This window comes from Carcharodon carcharias, chromosome 3 (assembly GCF_017639515.1).
Source record: "Carcharodon carcharias isolate sCarCar2 chromosome 3, sCarCar2.pri, whole genome shotgun sequence".
NCBI lineage: Eukaryota > Metazoa > Chordata > Chondrichthyes > Lamniformes > Lamnidae > Carcharodon > Carcharodon carcharias.
In genome coordinates, this window is record NC_054469.1 from 136,813,558 (window position 1) to 136,832,330 (window position 18,773).

Here is an 18,773-nt window from a genome sequence, read left to right on the forward strand (position 1 = left end):
ATAAAGCGAACACCAAATATCTTGACATTTCCACAAACGGTGGAACAGGATACAGGCTCAAAATTAGAAAAGGGAAGGTGCACAGTTTAGGTTTATGGTAGAGAATTTATGGAATGGCCTGGGAAGCAAATAACATTGAAAACTTTAGGGGAGAACTGTATATTTTGCTAGTGGGCTATTGAGATGTTAATTTTAGGTGACCAAACGTTTTGCAGAGAGCTGCAGTTTTCCATGTGTCTACTGTATCAAAACTAATTTTTGAAGGAATGGAGGGATATTCTGGTAATTATAAAAACACCTGCCTAGTTTATAGGTACAAACTAAATTGTTCATATTGTTAAAGGATTTAAATGCAAAATGTTATTCGATGTACATACAATTTTGTATCCTGAGCTTCCTTCTGCATGATTTCCATTATCATCTTACAAGCAGCTGAACATCCCTCTGGTGTTGAATGAATGCTTATTGGCTTCTCAGCAGCACCTGCATTATCTTTGCGATGAATGTCAATCCTAAACACAAAAGGCACAACATTCCTATTACTAACAAATATTAAAAACTTAGACTTTTCACACTTGTTAGATCTTAAAATGCTACCCTTATACACAACCTTCGCTCCTTTATACATATTTCCCCCTTTGAATGCAAATTCCCATTCTTTCACTGTGTCTCTGAAACAGTATGTTTAACTTTACCTGGCTAGGTGATACATTTCACCCCTCCAAGTTAGTCTGGTTTATTTAAAAATGCGAATATCTTTTTACACCTCACATTCTAAACTTCCCCCATGTTGGCCTGCTTAACATTCCTTTCTCCCCCCCTACTCTCAAACTACAATAAATTCCAATAACATTATTATATCTTCCTGAAGGACCGTGTGCAGTAACAATCCAGCTTTAGAGATCAAAGAAAGGCTTAGGTTACTGGGAAGGGGTACAAGGCAATTACTTGGCAACAATGGCAGCAGCCTGTGTATTAACACTACAGGCAAAGTCTCCAAGGTCCCAGAAAAGTTGAGAATGTCAGGTTCCAAACCTTTTTAAACTTTAAACTGTCCATCTAGTTCGAAGATGAGAGTTGGGCTTTCAAGGACAGTTGATTAGCATTTCTACCTAAATACAAGCCCGTGTGATTCATAATTCAATGGGGAAGGAACAGAAGAAGCCATTATAAAGATCAGGTTACAGGCTGAGAAGACCACCAAATATTAGAGTATTTTGGGTCAGCCTGGATCCAAGAGAGAGGGAACAGCTACTGACCAATAAATTTCTATGGACCACCATGCAGGAACATGGGTAGAAGCTCATACTCGAATTGAAAGGACCAAACTTGCGGGGATTAGAAGCTAAGCTGGAAGGGTCACCTAGCTTAGGTTAGAGGGAGTGTCTCCGGGAAAAGAAAATCTCAATGTGATGGAAAATTCTAAGATTCTAAGTTACCAGGCTAACCAAAGGAAGAACAGGAATAAACCCTCAGGAGCTAAGAATCACTTCAGATCGATTCTGGGAAAACTGAATTTCTATATAAAGGAGTGTGTAAAGTATAGCTGTGAAGTGTTTTCTTTTCCCTGGGCAGGCTAACAATAAGATGGGGGAGTATTCTGTTCTGTGGTTGCCAACAAGGACAGTGTTTAGTTAATGGCAGTTTTAGTCATTTGTTACAGTAGACATCTTAAAATGTGAAATCTTGACATGTCGTTCTCTCAGCTATTAACTGGAAGTTCAAATTTCTTTTAAAAATTATCAGTCTCTATGGGGATCACAGTAGTGTCAAGTCCTCAAATTATGTTCCTTGCTAACCTCCTTACTCCTACAAGTTTGAAATAATCCAAAAAATGTGCAAATTGGCATTTGTATTCAATCTGTGGTTTGGACTTAAAGTACACCCAGTGTCTTAAATCTAGCTATCTGAAAACTGGCAATGTCTGACCAGGCATTTTTTAAAGCTGCCATGATGAATTTTTATTATTAGATAAGTAAAGTAACTTACTGGCTTGATGGGCTAGTTGCTGCACTGGCATGCCGACTTTGTGCACTGTTCTTTCCCTAAGCTACAAGTGATCAGAGCATCCCTTGATTCAACACAACCCAAACCACCCAACCCAAAAATCAGTAGGATCCAAAATCCGACAGGGCCTCAGTTCCAAGGTTGCATGTACCTGTAAATTATTTTTCAATGAATGTTATAACTGGTAATCATCTGTTCTGCACCCCCTCCGCCCCCCCCTTACCCAAGCAAACCTCAAAAATACAAACTTACAACTTAAATAATGAATAAATGATAAAGCTCTTCATAATAAAACGTTGCAAGTGGAATACTCACTTTGACTGTGTTTGTTTTGTGATATTCCGGATTGTGGCTCCTTCCTTCCCAATGATGGCACCTACAAATTGAGTTGGAACCATGATTCGCAAAGGAACATCAGACTGTTGTTGTTTCGGTCTAACTGTACCATTAGGCGACCCTTGTCGAGGCGGACCTCGTTGTCCAAAACCACGTCGTGCTTGTGGATGTAACTGTTGTGAACTCTGTTGACCAGCCATCTCATCAGGAATATAGGTTACTTTCAGTGAGCAATTCTCCAACATATAGCCATTAAGTTTTTCAATTGCCCTATTAAACAAAGCACCAATAATACATGATTAGTACTTGTTACTAGAAATACGTGCACTTAAGATTGAGACAGCAATGTAATCAAAACAGCAGCAACCCCCAAGTCCCTTCAACACCACACTATTACATTAGCAATTTGATAGTCAAAACACATGCTAGATATCAGAATATTGAAAACAAGGCAGTCAATCAATAGTTGGAAGAATTCAGACCGGGGCCATTTATCAAAAACTAAAGTTTGACCACATCATCATGCAATTATTTTTTTTTTGGAAAATAGGAAAAGCAGTTGGTCATTTAGCCCCACAAGCTTGTTCCATCATTCAATGAGATGATGACTGATTTGCACTCTGAACACCTGCCTTTGCCCTATATCCCTCAATACCTTTGGTTAACAGAAATCTATCAATCTCAGTTTTTAAAAGTTGCAACTGATCTTAACATCAGTTGCCATTTGCGGAAGAGTTCAAAACTTCTACCACCCTTTTGACTGTAGAAGTGCTTCCTGACTTCACAACATTTCCTAAACAGTGGGAATAGCTTCTCCCAATCTACCCTGAATGTTCCTCTTCGTACCATGAAAACTTTAATCAAATTGCACCTAACCTTCTACGTTGTAGGTAATACAGCCCTACTTTGTTTAATCTCTCATCATAGTTTAACCTTTATAGTCTAGGTATCATTCTAGTAAATATAGGCTGCACTCTCTCCAAGGCCAATATATAATTTTGTTTACTGTTGGTGCTTTGGAGTGCACACACCCTGTCAGGTCAACATTCTGGAAATGGTGGTCTGCACCCTTGGCACAGAGATTTCTTTGTCTGTGTGCCAGGATCCAGGGCTACTAGAGCCTGTTCAGCTTTACCTGTTTTTCACAATGCCCTTACCTTCAGCCTCTGACACACGCACAAATGTCTTTCATTTGATTTCCCTCATTATGCTCACCACTTTCCTATGCTTCAATACTTTGTAGGTCAGTCTATTTATTTTCCTATTTGTGTTTTTCCCCCATCAAACCCCTTGATCTGTTGTTTTATAAATGCTGAAAAAGTGCTGGAAAAACTCAGCAAGCCTGGCAGCATCTTTGGAGAGAAAAAGAAGAGTTAACCGAGTACAACTGGACTGGAAACATTAACTCTGTTTCTCTCTCCACAGAGGCTGCCAGACCTGCTGAGTTTTTTCTAGATGTAACAGACGCTATGTCTACCTGTAACCCTGAACAAAAGCAACTTTCTGACAGTGTCAGAGAAGCGGACACCTCGTTATCTCTGAAGAGATACTAATGTCCCTGTGCGCTGCAGAGAACAAATTCAAAGGGAATGATACAAAGGCTATCTATATTACATAAGCCAAGCCTGGCCATTGGAGTCTCCTAGTCTGCTCGGGCAAAGGACCATGTAACCTCTTTTCAAATTCTTACTAGTTAGATCATCAAACTCAGGAACCTAGACAAAGGAACATACACCCTTTGTCAAAGCCAAAGTGGAGAGGTGGGAGTCATGTGACATCTAGCAAGCAGCAGCTCAGAAAAAGAGCTCTGTTCAGGTTTGAATGTCTGCCTTATCTACACTCTGTTTCTCCTGGGACTTCTGAACTTCTGTACCATCACCTACAAGACTAATTCATCTCTGCATGCCTCTCTCAATCGTGGAAGGCAACTCCCCTGGAAAAGGGAATTATCCAACATCATTTCAGTCTTCTGACCTCGGTGAAAGAATTCACCATTGGACTTTTGATTCTGGACTCATGTGAAACAATAATTCTTTGCTCTGTAAATCTCTTTCACTATCCCTCATTTATTGCGTGAATGCACTGTGGGCTACATAGCAACATCCCTCTCCTGCGTTTTGAGTGTGTGCGCGAGTAAACAGACCCCGAGTTCACTCGTATCAAGTTTACTTTGGGGTTATTAATAGAAATTGGATCTCACCAAAACTGAAGGGTTGGGAAATACACCACTACTTATAAAAGGGGGAAATCAAAAATCAAAATATCTTGCTCTGTTTACAGGTAGGTGGAGGGGGGAGAAATCAGGGTAGTTTGAATTAGACCCCCTCCTGTTTGTAACACAGCACATTGTTTTTATTTCAAACCTAAGCATCCACAGACTTTTGCTATCATATTTGCTTCATAATTGTTGCCCATCTGTACCTGAAAGGTTAAATTATCTGTTTTCCACATAGATGCTGCCCGACCTGTTACTTTCTAGCATTTACAGGTTTTTAAATTTTCTTTGTCCCTTACTTTATTTTAGGGGTGCATTTTTGTGTTCTACAGCTGCTTAGGAATGGAAACAATCACCAAGTGTAGCGTAAAGCAATGCATTCATGAATACACAGTCATATACAAAATACAACCAACACTGGCCAAAAAGTGCCTTAGCCTAACTTAAGAACACCCGCTACTGCACCAAAGTAAACTTTATCAGGTATCCTTATGGCCAGAGATATGACAAATTTCAGTGCCAATTTATAGGTCTCAATTGTCTTCATTAGGATTGTATTCCTTCAATACATAGAAAATAAGGAACTACTAAACTTTAATCAGTCTGGTCTGATTTTGAATCTAATGCACAGAAGTAGTGAAAGGACACAACAAACTATCCCCATTTTCCACACCCCAAAGTCCTCAAAAGCATTTTGTCCAATCTAATTAGAGATAACATCTCACCACCAATAACAATTTACCCAAAACAGGTAGTTAAAAACCAAATGGCAGAATACAGATGAAGTCTATTCAATTCAATATAGCTCACTGATCTAGGGAATAAATCCTTAGTTTTCCTCACAGCAAAAGAATTGCTTACAATTTCAAGCACAAAACCAGGTTATTCCACCCAATTTGCCCATGCTAGTATTGATGGCCTTCATGAGCCTCCTCCCAACTTATTCCATCTAGCCCTGATAGCACAATCTTATTTCTTTCTCCTTTGCATGCATATCTAGTTTCCCCTTAACATCTGTGCTATTTGACTTAACCACTCCACATGGTAGCAAGTTCCACATTCTAATCACTGGGTAAAGATGTTTCTCCTGAATTCCTTATTGGATTTATTAGTGACAATCTTATGTTTGCCCACAAGCAAAATTATTTTCTCTACGTCCACCCTGCCAAATCCCTTCACAATTTAAGGTTTCTATTAGGTCATCCCTCAGCCCCCTCCCTTTTAGGAGAGAAAGTCTCAGCCTGTTTAGTTTTGCCTTGCTGATAGTTCTAACTTAATTATCTGCTGATCTTTACACAATAAACAGGATGCCAGATAAATGGATGTGTTAGAGAAATGTTTTTACATGGAATTACTTACAAATTTAAGACCAGGAACATCTTCACATCCTGGTCACTGTGTGGATAGGCTTCCAATTAGAACAATAGAGACAAACACATTGGGAAGTTTTGGAAAGGGTAATCTGCCAGTATACATGATTGCCAAACTGTACACATGCACTAGGGGGATAGAAAGACCATGATTCTAGACACTGACCATTGGGTCAAAATCTTAGTACCGCCTCCCTAACATTACTAAGAATGTACCTACACCACGTGGACTATAGCAGTTCAAGGCGGCAGCCCAGTTCACCACCATCTTGTCACAGGAAATTGGGGGTGGGCAATAAATGCCAACAACATTCACATCCCAAAAACAAATTGAAAAACTGTTTTCTTCCAGACTAGAGCCAGAAATGCGCAAACACCAATCTGCAAACCCACATCACCTGAAGAAATAAACATTAACTTAGCATTTTAGACATGTTGGACAGACATGGCAACTTTAAAAAAGGGCAGACTTTTAACAGCTGACCATTAGCAGCAGATCTAATCCATGTTACAAGTTATAACACTGCTGTATAAAAGTATTGTATTGTTTATTGTCCAACTTACTATGCAAATGGCACAATGATACCAGTTGGAACAAGAAGGAATGAAACTACTGGCAGAAGCGATTTTGGATGCATGGAAGGGAGGTTGTATTAAAATGAGGGAGGGAAACGTGGAAAGTGACTTTAAAAAAGTACCAAGCATGTGGAGTCAAAGGACAAGTAGCAGAATGGATAGCATGATCACACACACCTCCCCAATAAATGCCTACCTACCTGAATATAATTAAACACCCAATTGATATACAATCAACAAAGCAAATCCGGAGTATAGATACACAAATTACTATAAAGTAGCAGCACAGGTTAATAAGGCCATAAAAAGAGAAACAAAGCACTGGGATTTCATTTCTGGAGAATTGAAAAGTACAGACGTTATGCTAAACTTTATAGAACCTTGGTTAAACCACACTTATTACTGTGCACAACCTAGTTTCCATATTACATAAAATGTAGAGGCACTAAAAAGGTGGAAAATTATTTACAAAGATATATCAGAATTGAGAACTTACACCTAGCAGGAAAAATTGAACAGGCTGGGGCAAAAACAAAAGACTGAGCGGTAGCCTGACAGGAGGTCTTTAAGATTATGAAAGCATTTGAGATCCACAGAAAATACTTCCACTTGTAGGAAACCAAAATTAGGGGCAATAAGAAAGATAGTCACTAATAAATCCAATAAGGAATTCAGAAGAAACTTTACACAAAGAATTGTTAAAACGCAGGACTCTCAATGATGTAACTGAGACGAATTATAGCATAAATGTACAAGAGAATTCTAGAGAGAAAGGAATAGAAGGTATGCAGGTAGACTGAGAAAATCAGGTTGGAGTGGATCCCAAGAAAAGGAATTTGTGGAATGTCTACGAGATGGCCTTTTGGAGCAGCTTGTGGTGGAGCCCACTAGGGAACAGGCAATTCTAGATTTAGTGATGTGTAATGAGGCAGATTTGATAAGGGAGCTTAAGGTGAGGGAACCCTTAGGAGGAAGTGACCATAATGTGATAGAATTTAGCCTGCAATTTGAGAGGAAAAAGCTGGAATCAGATGTAATGGTATTAAAGTTGAATAAAGGCAACTACAGAGCCATGAGGGAGGAGCTGGCCAGAATTGACTGGGAGATGACAGAATATTGAAAGGCCTGGATAGAGTGGACGTGGGGAAGATGTTTCCATTAGTAGGAGAGATTAGGACCTGAGGGCACAGCCTCAGAGTAAAGGGAAAACCTTTTAGAACAGAGATGAGGAGAAACTTCTTTAGCCAGAGAGTGGTGGATCTATGGAATTCATTGCCACAGAAGGCTGTGGAGGCCAGGTCATTGAGTGTATTTAAGACAGAGATAGATAGGTTCTTGATTGGTAAGGGGATCAAAGGTTAGGGGAGAAGGTGGGAGAATGGGGTTGAGAAACTTATCAACCATGATTGAATGGCGGAGCAGACTTGATGGGCTGAATGGCCTAATTTCTGCTCCTATATCTTATGGTTATGTTGTCAGGTTAAACGATGAGGGGTATAAAGAAGTTGCATGGAGCATAAACATAGACATGGAACAGTTTGGCCGATTTACCATCCTTGACTTCCATCTCCATTTCTGGGGCCAGGCTGTCAACTGATATTTATTATAATCCCAACACCCACATATTGATTATAATTCCTCCAACCCGACTTTTTGTAAGGCTCTATTCCAGTCACTCACTTCCTCAGTTTCAGTTGCACCTGTTCAGACGATGCCACCTTCCAATATGTCTCCCTTTTTCTTTAACTGAGGATTTCCCTCTAGTGTGTATGATGAGGCCCTCAACCATATTCCCATACTTCTGCCTTCACCCATTCCCCTACCTCCCAGAACCATCCCATGCTGCCTCCCCCCAATCCCGCCACCACCATCCCCCACCCCCCACCACACCTCCCATACATATTGGAATTAAACACATTGGAATATTGGTAATGGAGTGGATAGAGAACCATTTCCTTCAGGACATGGCGGTCCACTCTTCCACCACCCACTCCATTTCTCACAGCACCTTCCCACACAAGTACGAGGTGCAGCATGTATTGTTTTAACCTTCTTTCATCCAATCTTCCATGTGAAAAAAGTGATTTACTTTTTCTTTCAACTTAGTATACTATATTTGCTGTTCAAAATGCTTTCTCCTCTACGTTGTGAAGAGCAAACACATAGGGTGATTGCTTTGCTTAAGGCCTCCATTCTGTCTTTAACTGTGACCCAAGTTTTCAGTCACATGCCGTTTTACTTCTCCATCCCACCTTGACCTCCCTGTCCTCAGACACTACACCGTTCCAAAAAGGTTCAATGCAAACTCAAGGTACAATACCTCTTCAGATTAGAGCACTTTACAGCCTTTAGGACTCAATATTAGAGCATTACCAGACTATAACAATTGCTCCTATTTTTTTGGATAGTAAGTGCTGGTAATTGCTCTGCTGTTGTAATTTACAGCTCTTGTAAACATATCTTTTGTTTCTTTACTTGTTCCATTACCACCCTCTTTTGCCTTGCCTTTTATTGGTTAATCACTCCTGCTCTCCACCTCATCACAGGCCTCCTCTTTTCTCTTCCCCCTCCCCTTCATACTTAGTTAAAAATTGTTACATCTCTAACTTCCAGATAAAAGGTCATTAACCTAAAATAACCTTCCCTCTCCGCAGCTGTCAGCTGACTTGAGTACTTCCATAATTTTCTGATTTTAGTTCAGATTTCCAGCAATATTAGCAATATTTTGCCTGTTTGTGCTTTATATTTTATGTAATGAAGCGCTAACAGTTACAACTATGTTGTAGAAGAATAAAGACACAGGAAATAAAAATTCACTTGGATCTGTAGAAGAAAGTCATCTGTGGAGTGAATCCTGAAGTTCTATGCCAGAAAATTGATAAAATTCCTGGCACTAATTAACTTTTCCACAATTACTTATACCATACTCACTGTCTTGCATGTTCCTTGGTAGAATATGTAACATTCACTACTGCAGTCTCTGTTTCTGTGTTTACTGCAGACCAAAAAACATAAGTGATGTTAAAAAACAGAAAAGTTAAGAGATAGGTGATTTACAAATACAAAAATAACTTTGTTGCATACCTTGTTCACAGTTCTCCACTGAACCATATTGAGCTAACAAACTATCCAAGACCTGGAACAAAAAGAGAAGATATGGGAAATGAATACACTCAGGAGCAGACATCTTTCCCAACAGAATTCAAAGATCAGGTATTCTTCATGAAACAAGAATGCATTAGTCTTTCTTACATTTAGCATATCCACTGCGATTATCAGAACTATATTCCAGTACATAACAAAGAAATCTTTGTAATTTTCTTACCACAGGGGTAAACATTAATATTGCTGAAAAGTGAGACATTTTGCCAAAACTGCGTCTTGCACTCATTAGGTAAAACTCAAGGATACCAAATTTCAAATGATCACAACAATTTATACCACAGCAGAAAAGGGGTGCTGATTCATTGGCAAGTCAACTCTGAATGGCTGAGGTGTTGACATGGAGAAAACAACAGGGAGCTTTTGGCTCCCCAAGGTCCCAGGCATTGCAAAAAAGCTGCAAGGCTTGAACATATTCCTTTTGCTTGCAGAAAGTGGGTCCCTGCATATGTATGTCACCTCTAGTAAGCGTAAATAAACCATATTACAAGTTCAACTGATTATCTTATGGTTGTTAGTATACTATTAGCACACTCAGGATTGTCAGCAAGTGCCCAATCGTGGAATCACATCTAACAGTGGACATTTTTGAATTACAGGGGAGCCTGGGGAACTTATAGTTCCCTGTTGCTTTCACCATGGCAACACCTCAGCCAGTCAACTTGCCAACCAAACAGCACTCCTTTTCTCCTGTGGTATTAATTGTGATCATTTGAAACTTGGCATTCTTGCCTTTGTCTTGAGTGCATAACAGAAAGTTTGGCAACACATTTCTCTTTTCAGAAATACCGAAGTATCAAGTATCATTGCTCCCAATATGGTCTCCTCTACATCGGAGACACCAAACGTAAACTGGGCGACCGCTTTGCAGGACACCTGCGGTTTGTCCGCAAGAAAGACCCAAACCTCCCTGTTGCTTGCCATTTTAACACTCCACCCTGCTCTCTTGCCCACATGTCTGTCCTTGGCATGCTGCATTGTTCCAGTGAAGCCCAACGCAAACTGGAGGAACAGGACCTCATCTTCCGACTAGGCACTTTACAGCCTTCCGGACTGAATATTGAATTCAACAACTTTAGATCTTGAACTCCCTCCTCTATTCCCACCCCATTTCCGTTTCTTCCCCCTTCCTTTTGTTTTTTCCAATAATTTATATAGATTTTTCTTTCACCACCTATTTCCATTATTTTTAAAATCTTTTATGCCCTGCAAGTCTTTCCACCCCACCCCCACTAAAGCTGTACCTTGAGTGCCCTGCCATCCATTCTTAATTAGCACGATCGTTTGGATAATATCACCACTTTCAACACCTCTTTGTTCTTTTGTCTGTGACATCTTTTGATTATCTGCTCCTATCACTGCTTGCTTGTCCCTACAACCACACCACCCCCCACTTCTCTCCTCCACCACCCCCCCCCCAAACCTTAAACCAGCTTATATTTCACCCCTCTCCTAATATTCACTCAGTTCTGTTGAGGGGTCATGAGGACTCGAAACATCAACTTTTTTTTTCTCTGCCGATGCTGCCAGACCTGCTGAGTTTTTCCAGGTAATTCTGTTTTTGTTCTGAAGCATCAAGTGATTGGAAAACCCTGTTAGTGTTCTGCAGAAGGACATTATAGTCCACTGTATACAGACTAACCTCAAGATGCTTGTATGAAACACATGCTAACTTTTCCTAACATAAAACACAACTGGAACCAGATATTACAAAACTTGATTAAATAACAAATATCTCAGATTCGCAGAGCTATTACAGTGCAGGAGGAGGCCAATGTACTACTTCAACAGAAGATGGGATTGATTGCAGGCAGTGCACATTCGTATCTGGTTTTACAGAAGAATTGAAGTAATTTTGTAAACATCAATAATTAGAAGCACTAGCAGGTTTTTTCAGAATCTTAAATGAAGTATCCATTCAGGATTCCTGCTGACTTTTAAACTATATGAAATTTAAATAGATTTAATGATTACTCAAGTTTTTTTTTTTATTAAAAAAAGCAGGACTCAAACATAGGTTCTCCTGAAGTAAATAACCAGCTTCATCTAAAAATTGTATCCCAACCCGCTAGATTCTTTTCTGTGTATATTGTTTAGAATATTTGACTAAAGGTTGCATAGTATTAAATAGATTTTACAGAACAGAAACAGGTCATTTAGCCCAACAGTTCCACGCTGGGTGATTATGCTCCACACAAGCTCGCACTCATTTCGTGTCAGTATACTGTATACTCTTCTATTCCTCTCTTTCTCATTAACTTGTGTAGTTTTCCCACATTTAAATTTATGCTATTTGCCATGTGGCACTAAGTTCCACATTCTCAACACTCCCTGGATAAAGAAGTTTCTCTTGAATTCCTTATCGGTTTTATCAGTGACTGTTGTAAGTGTTTGTTGAATAGGTCTCAAGAGGTTCGGAGGCTTGTAAGGTTGAACAGTAATGTTTATTGATTGTACATATGTGAATAGTTATGTGCTAGGTATAGCCTAAGCTAGGAGATAATTCCACATTGACTCTTAGAGGAGTACCTCCACACAACTCGTCTCTAATCTATTGTTGTGTGTGTCTGTGCATCATACCATGGGTGGTACTGTTCTCCAGCACATTAACCCTTGCTATGCTGAACACCTTTATGTCACACCTCCTCGCATACTGCCAAGTCTTTATCCAACAAATTTACAGTAGAATCTTGTGTGTGCTACCCTGTCACCTCCGCACGCACCCCCCCCCACCCCACCCACCAACCAACCAACCCAGCCCCACTGCCCCCTCAAGTCTTCATAAATTCAGACTGACTGGAGGCGTGACAATTCTTTCAGATCTCATTCTGGTCCCATTTGGAAGAGCAATAGGCTCAGTTGCTTTGGGAAAGCTCTGTTGGCTTGGAGTTGAAATTGCAGCAGTGTGTGTTGCTGGCACTTGGTTGTTGCCATCTGATTCATTTTTTGTGCTCCTTGGAGTTGAACTTTTCCTCATGAACAATCCACCCACTTTGCTCAGACACCACAGGTCTGTCCCTCTCGATCCAGAGGGACTGTTCACTCAGTTCCTTCATAGTATGAACATGTGTTTTCTTTTTCCGTGGGGTCTGCCTTGATCTTTGAGAGTTGAGAGTGTATTTCCATTCTGTTTGAATGTTCCTCATCCATGAGTTCAGCCTATAGTTTGGCTTTCATCTTTCCTGTGCCCTTCGCCCTCACTGAGGTGTGCTCTAGTGACTTGATGGTCGTTACTCTTCTGCTCCAGCACCGCTTTGCTGTTGTGTGCTTCTGCTAGAAATTGGAATTTTGTGCCACTGTGTTTTCAGGTTGTGTGACAGCAACCAATGGAGCCCAAGGTTGGGTCTCATTGTTCTGTTGCTGGTCATTCTCATGCATGTTTTCCACAAGTATGGTGGTAATTAACCTGAAGGTTTAGCTGGTCTGACCAAAGAGGAGCTTCTGCCACCTGCAAGGGAGTTGGAAAAAAAAAGCTCTGCAAAGAGAGAGAGAGAAGACAATTCAGAGCCGAAGTCCCAGTCGAGTGTCTCCTCACTGATGGACATACCCAGGAACTTGCAGGTCAGCGTAGTTGATGGCAGAGGTTGTTCTGATGTCTTCTGCTGTTTTGAGGAGGTTAAGGACAACACAGGCATCCCTGCTTGAGAGAAAAGAATTGGTTTTGGATGACATACAAAATTTTGAATATTTGCTTGTCACCATACCAGAGTGCTTCTGGATCATGCTTATGAGCGGGAGTCACATTCCCCCAGGGCCATAGAGTGGCGTTCCTTCGTAGCCAGTGATCTTTCAATCACAGCTCCATATCCAAAGGGCTGTAACACTGGTTCCTGCATCTAATTTGAAATGGTGAGGTGACCATTTACCGATGTCAGCAATCCAAAAAAGAGAGAATCAGGATCCTTGACCTCACCAAAGCATGGTCAGACTTCTTCTTGGTGTGGCACCTCAATCTTGTGGATTGTTCTGGGATCCTCCACATGTATCGATGTCTTAGACTTGCACTGTTTTCCAAAGTGCCCCTGCCAGTTGCAGTTGAAACACTGCGCAGAGATTGCTAGACATTCCCTTCACCTGCATCAACTTTTGGCCCACAGTGCTGATATCATAATCATATGGTTGTTTTGGGTATTGTCTTCCTTGGCCTGGAGTCTCCATGTCCTTTTGTTGCTTTAGGAGCTAGACAGTTGGAGTTGCTCTACACCATGGCTCGCCACATAAAATGGGTCGGTGTTGTTGGTGAATTTCAGACTGCCTTTCTGGATTGTCTTTCTAGAGTCAGATCTTTGTTTGCCTGTAGTATGTCCGAAAGGACATCAGCCACTCCAATTACTATTTGGTCTAGTATGAGCTCTGACTTAAGTTTGCCATAGTCTCAGCCTTCAGCCCATCTGTATAATTTGTTCATGAAAGAAGTCAACGGGTTCTCCAAGGGGCTGTTGAACGCACTTGAACTTTGTGCACCCCAAAATTTTATTTAGAAGTAGGTATCGAATGATTTCAGAACATCTTCAAACTTATCTGAAGATTCATTTATTCTTTGCCTCACAATGATGTAATCGGTTATCAAACCTACTGAGTACAGAAGTGTATTCACTTGTTCAGCCTGTCTTCTTATCTAATCCTGAAGCTATCATGCATCTTGAAAATCTTTTTCACCAAAGCCCCCAATTCTGTGCCTGGTCTGGCCCTTGTATCAGCCTAAATTGATCTGGTAAGTTGATTTACTATCCATGGCTGCTTTTCAGCTCAGGAGAGTACAGCTTTAAATGCTGTTTCACTTTTAAACATGGCACTGCAGTAACCATTTTTACAATGTTTCTTCCCGTGCTTGTCGGGTTTTGGCAGTGATTACAGAGTTGACCTCAAAAGGGATCAATTTCTTGCAGTGCACTCATTAATCAAAGATCTTGGCCCTTTTAGAATCTTTCAGGAATAAAATAGGGCGATTAAAAGGCGATTCCTGGTTTCAGCTGAGATTTTAAAACTTTATTTCCCAAACAGAGCTTGGCCACTATGTAGTTTGTCGCCGGCTCTGAACCTGGGTTGGCCCCTGTGATTAATGAAATGGACTGCTCTCTCTGATTAATAGCTCTAAGACTTAGTGGCTAGTTCAGTCTTGAGGGCCGTTGCCTCTGCAATCACTGGGTATTCACAATGGACCTCCATGTGCTCTGGTGGGGCCTTTAGCTGCACAGTTGATTTTTCATCTGCCATTCAGCCTCCATGTCTGCAATGGAGCTTCTTCTTAGGCGATCTCTAGCTATGTCTTTGGTTCAGCTGCACTTCATTTAGGTGAGGATGCTGTTTCTTTAGTTTTTCAGGTTCCAGGGTCTTTCAGCAGCTTCTTCAGTTCGGGGTTCAATCATTTAGCTGCCACCATGTTGTAAGGGTTTGTTGAGTAGATGTCACGAAAAGGTTCAGAGGTTTTAACAGTAGTGTTTATTGGTAACGCATAACTATATACATCTGTAAAAATTATTGCCCAAACTAAGAACTAATTCCATGTTGCCTCTTACTCATGTCTCTCCATACATCTGTCTCCTGTCATCTTTTTCTCTATATCATACTTTGGGTGGTTAATCCTTGCCATGCCGAACACCCTTATACTACAGTCCATTTGTGGCTCCTAGTTTTGTGTGCGTGTACGTGTACGCGCGTGCGCGTGTGAGATGCATGGATCATTAAAAGGTCCCAAGCCCATGTTGCATTAGAGAAGCAATATAATTTTTAAATAAGAAAGGCCCAAATTGGCTTGGAGGCACGCCACTTGCCTGGATGAGTTCAGCTCCAACACTCCTAAAGAAGCTCGACACCATCCAGCACAAAGCAGCCCGTTTAATTAGCGCCCCACCCCCACCTTCAACATCCACTCCCTCCACCGACACACAGTGGCAGCAGTATGTACCATCTATAAGATGCACTCCAGCAACTCAACGAGGCTCCTTCAACAGCACCTTCCAAACCCACTACCTCTACCACCTAGAAGAACAAGGGCAGCAAATACAGGGGAACACCACCGGCTGCAAGTTCCTCTCCAAGCCACACACCATCCTCACTTGGAACTACATCGTCATTCCTTCATTGTCACTGGATTAAAATCCTGGAACTCTCTTCCTAACAGCACTGTGGGTATATCTGCACCATATGGACTGCGGCAGTTCAAGGTAGTGGCTCACAACCACCTTCTCAAGGGCAGTTAGGGATGGGTAGTAAATGCTGGCTTAGCCAGTAATACCCACATTCTGTGAATGAATAAAAAAAAAGGTGCTTTCGATGCCCAATTAGTGGCAGCAAGAGCCTCCTGGAGGCAGAACTTCATGACAGAGCACAAGTTGAAAAGGCAAACGGCCACTGGTGGAAGGCGAATGAATGGCAAAGTCATCTATCACAAGGGCTGGCATTAGTGTAGCCCTTGTGGCCTACCAACGGCTGTCCCAAGTTTCACAGCAATGGCAGGTTTCCTCCAATGCTTGGACACAAGGTTTCTCTGCAGTGTCCACTTCATCATCATTCCAGTCCTCCTGAGGAACAGTGACGTTCCAGGTCCTCTTCCTCACCTAGCTCCAAAATTCTTTGCATTGTCATGTTGTGGCAGCACACAGCAAATAACCACAATGAGACATCCTGGCTGGCCAGTACTGCTGGGCACCCAACGCCCGGACAAGGCAATGGAAGCACATTTACAAGATGCCAATACAGTTGTGTGTTAGTAGACAACTTTGGGTGCAGCACCTCTCTGCACCCATGGCTAGGTAACAGGTGTGTGTCAGGAGCCATCTCTTCAGGGGATGGCCCTTATCCACTAGCTGCCACCAATGGAGCCTGAAGAGCTGCAATGCCTGGGACTCTCAAAGGATAAAGACATTAGGACAGGTGCCCGGGAACAGAGTGCAGGCCTGCAAAAGATATTCCCTGTGGTCATAGACCAGCTGGACGTACACTGGGTGGAAACCTTTTCTTTTCAGGAATCCAGCTAGCTCTACATCAAGGCACTGACAAACCAATCATCAATGGTGGAAGAGCCCTACACCTGCACTGGCCCACTGTTTCAAAATGGAGGCAGAATCCACCCCCACCACCTCCATTAAAAGAGGGGAGGGATTTAAACTCAAGGATGGGAATTTTTAAGCTGGAGATGTTGGGGGAATGAAAGAATAGTGGTAACTGATGAACAGAACTTAACTTTGAATGAGATACAGGTAGCAGAGTTGAGTGAGCCAGTTTACAGAATGTGGAGGCTGGAATGCTGGCCAGGAGGGCATGGATTGGTCTAATCGGAGTTTGACATAACATGGATGTTTTTTCCTCGCAGATGGTCTGTGTAAGGCAACATTACAGAGGGGGAAGCAGTCAGTCTTTGCGAGAGGATAGTGTCAGGAACTCAGCTTAGTGTTCTCGCAACACTGTTTCATACTGAACCCTAAACTAAAATTAACAGGAACAAGGCACACTTGGGATTTAAAGTTGGCTAAGTCCACTTACAGTCCTAGTTTGTAACTACCTCAAATGAGCTGCATTTTAGCTTTATCAGCTTTGAAGTCATCCAAGTTCCTCAAAACCTAAAAGTTGAAGTGTCTCCATAGAAATCACATTATAGCACCCCTAAGGTGACTGAGGGGAAGTGTGCATGGCATCGCACCTGCTAGAGAAAGCTGCCAAGATGTAGAACTGCAAGATGCTGAAAGTAATACTGTTTGTAAATTGTTAAACAGGATTACTTCCAAGTCCTTGAAGGAATCCTACATATGTACCTTTTGAAACCTCTGCCCCACACAATTCGCCTACACTGTGGACTGTTCCCTTTGATCAATGGTAGCAGCTTTATTACCCACCCCCGCAGCACTGGTGCCATTCCTGCTGGCTTTAAAATATTAAAACCATCCAGACTTCACTTTCTTCTCAATGTCCGGTACTCAGAACTCCCATGCATCAATTCTGTTCTTCTGTTAAAATCTTGCCCAATGATTTTAGTCCCTCTAATAGTTATCTGAAAGAAAGTCAGAATTGAATGCTGGATAAGCAGTCTGACAGCCGAGGCAATGATGGAGGTCCTCAAAAGCAATAACAGAGAAGTAGAGACGGGTGTAGTCAGCGTACAGGTGGGAAGCTGATTACATGTCTGTGGATGATGTCGGTGAGGAAGGGGCCAGATAGCTCTGTAAATTCCAAATGTAACAATGCAGTAGTGGGAACAGAAGTCCTTGGTGGAGATGCACTGAATGATTGCAAGCAAGAGTAGAAACAAATGAGGGCTATTCTTTTAAACTGTGAAAATGAAGTGGGGGCATTGAAAAGGATGGTATGGTCAATTGGGTTGCAAACCATTGAAATGTCATGGGAATGGGGAAGGGGTATACATCATAAATTAAAGAACATGTAATTCAGGTCTTTCATCACATTGATCTTGAAGCTGTAGGGGTGGCAGAAATCTGATGAGAACGATTGAAATGGAGAGTTGCAGGTGAGACAGATATAGACCTGGGTGATGACAACACCCAGCTCTACCATACCATGACCAGTTTTGTCAGACTGCGTTTCCAATGCCTCAAACTTAAAACTCATCCTCATGTTAAAATCTCTTCAAAGTTGAACCTCTCCTGCACTCCTCTAATGCTCTGTTCCTCGAACCCTGAATTCTTTTGCATCCCCTATTCCTAAGCTACTCCATTGGCAGCCATATCTCATCCCTCCATCCCCCCAAACCACCACCACCACTCTCCCAATCTGAGTTGTTCCAAATATTGGGAAAACTGAAGGCAGTATCTTTGGTCCACCAATTCCATTCTGCTCCTTAGCAACTGAGGCTGAACCAGGCCATTCCAAACCTTGTCGTTATATTTAACCCATAGATGAGCCTCCAGCCAAATATCCATGCCTACTTCCACCATTAACATTGCTGAATCTGCCGCTATCTCAGCTCACTTGCTGCTGAAATCCTCAGTCATGCCTTTGTTAGCTCTGAACCTCACTTTCAGTTCTCTCCTACTTAGTCTTCCATGTTCCATCCCCATAAATTCAAGCTCATCCAAAACTGTTGTCCATATCCTAACACAGCAAGTCCTGCTCACCTTTCACCCGTGCTTGCTGACCTACATTAGTTCCCA

At 41.7% G+C, this 18,773-nt stretch overlaps 1 protein-coding gene across 4 annotated transcripts in view; it reads right to left on the minus strand.

Moving 5' to 3' along the window:
• Positions 1-18,773, minus strand: part of igf2bp3 (insulin-like growth factor 2 mRNA binding protein 3) — a 158,815-nt gene that overhangs the window by 64,697 nt on the left and 75,345 nt on the right. For all 4 annotated transcript variants that reach the window (XM_041185117.1, XM_041185120.1, XM_041185118.1 and 1 more), the window contains exons 4-7: positions 9,589-9,640; positions 9,436-9,499; positions 2,323-2,613; positions 378-512 (exon numbers count right to left, since the gene is read on the minus strand). In XM_041185117.1, coding sequence (XP_041041051.1) covers positions 378-512; positions 2,323-2,613; positions 9,436-9,499; positions 9,589-9,640 — 542 coding nt within the window. The remainder of the gene's footprint in view (positions 1-377; positions 513-2,322; positions 2,614-9,435; positions 9,500-9,588; positions 9,641-18,773) is intronic.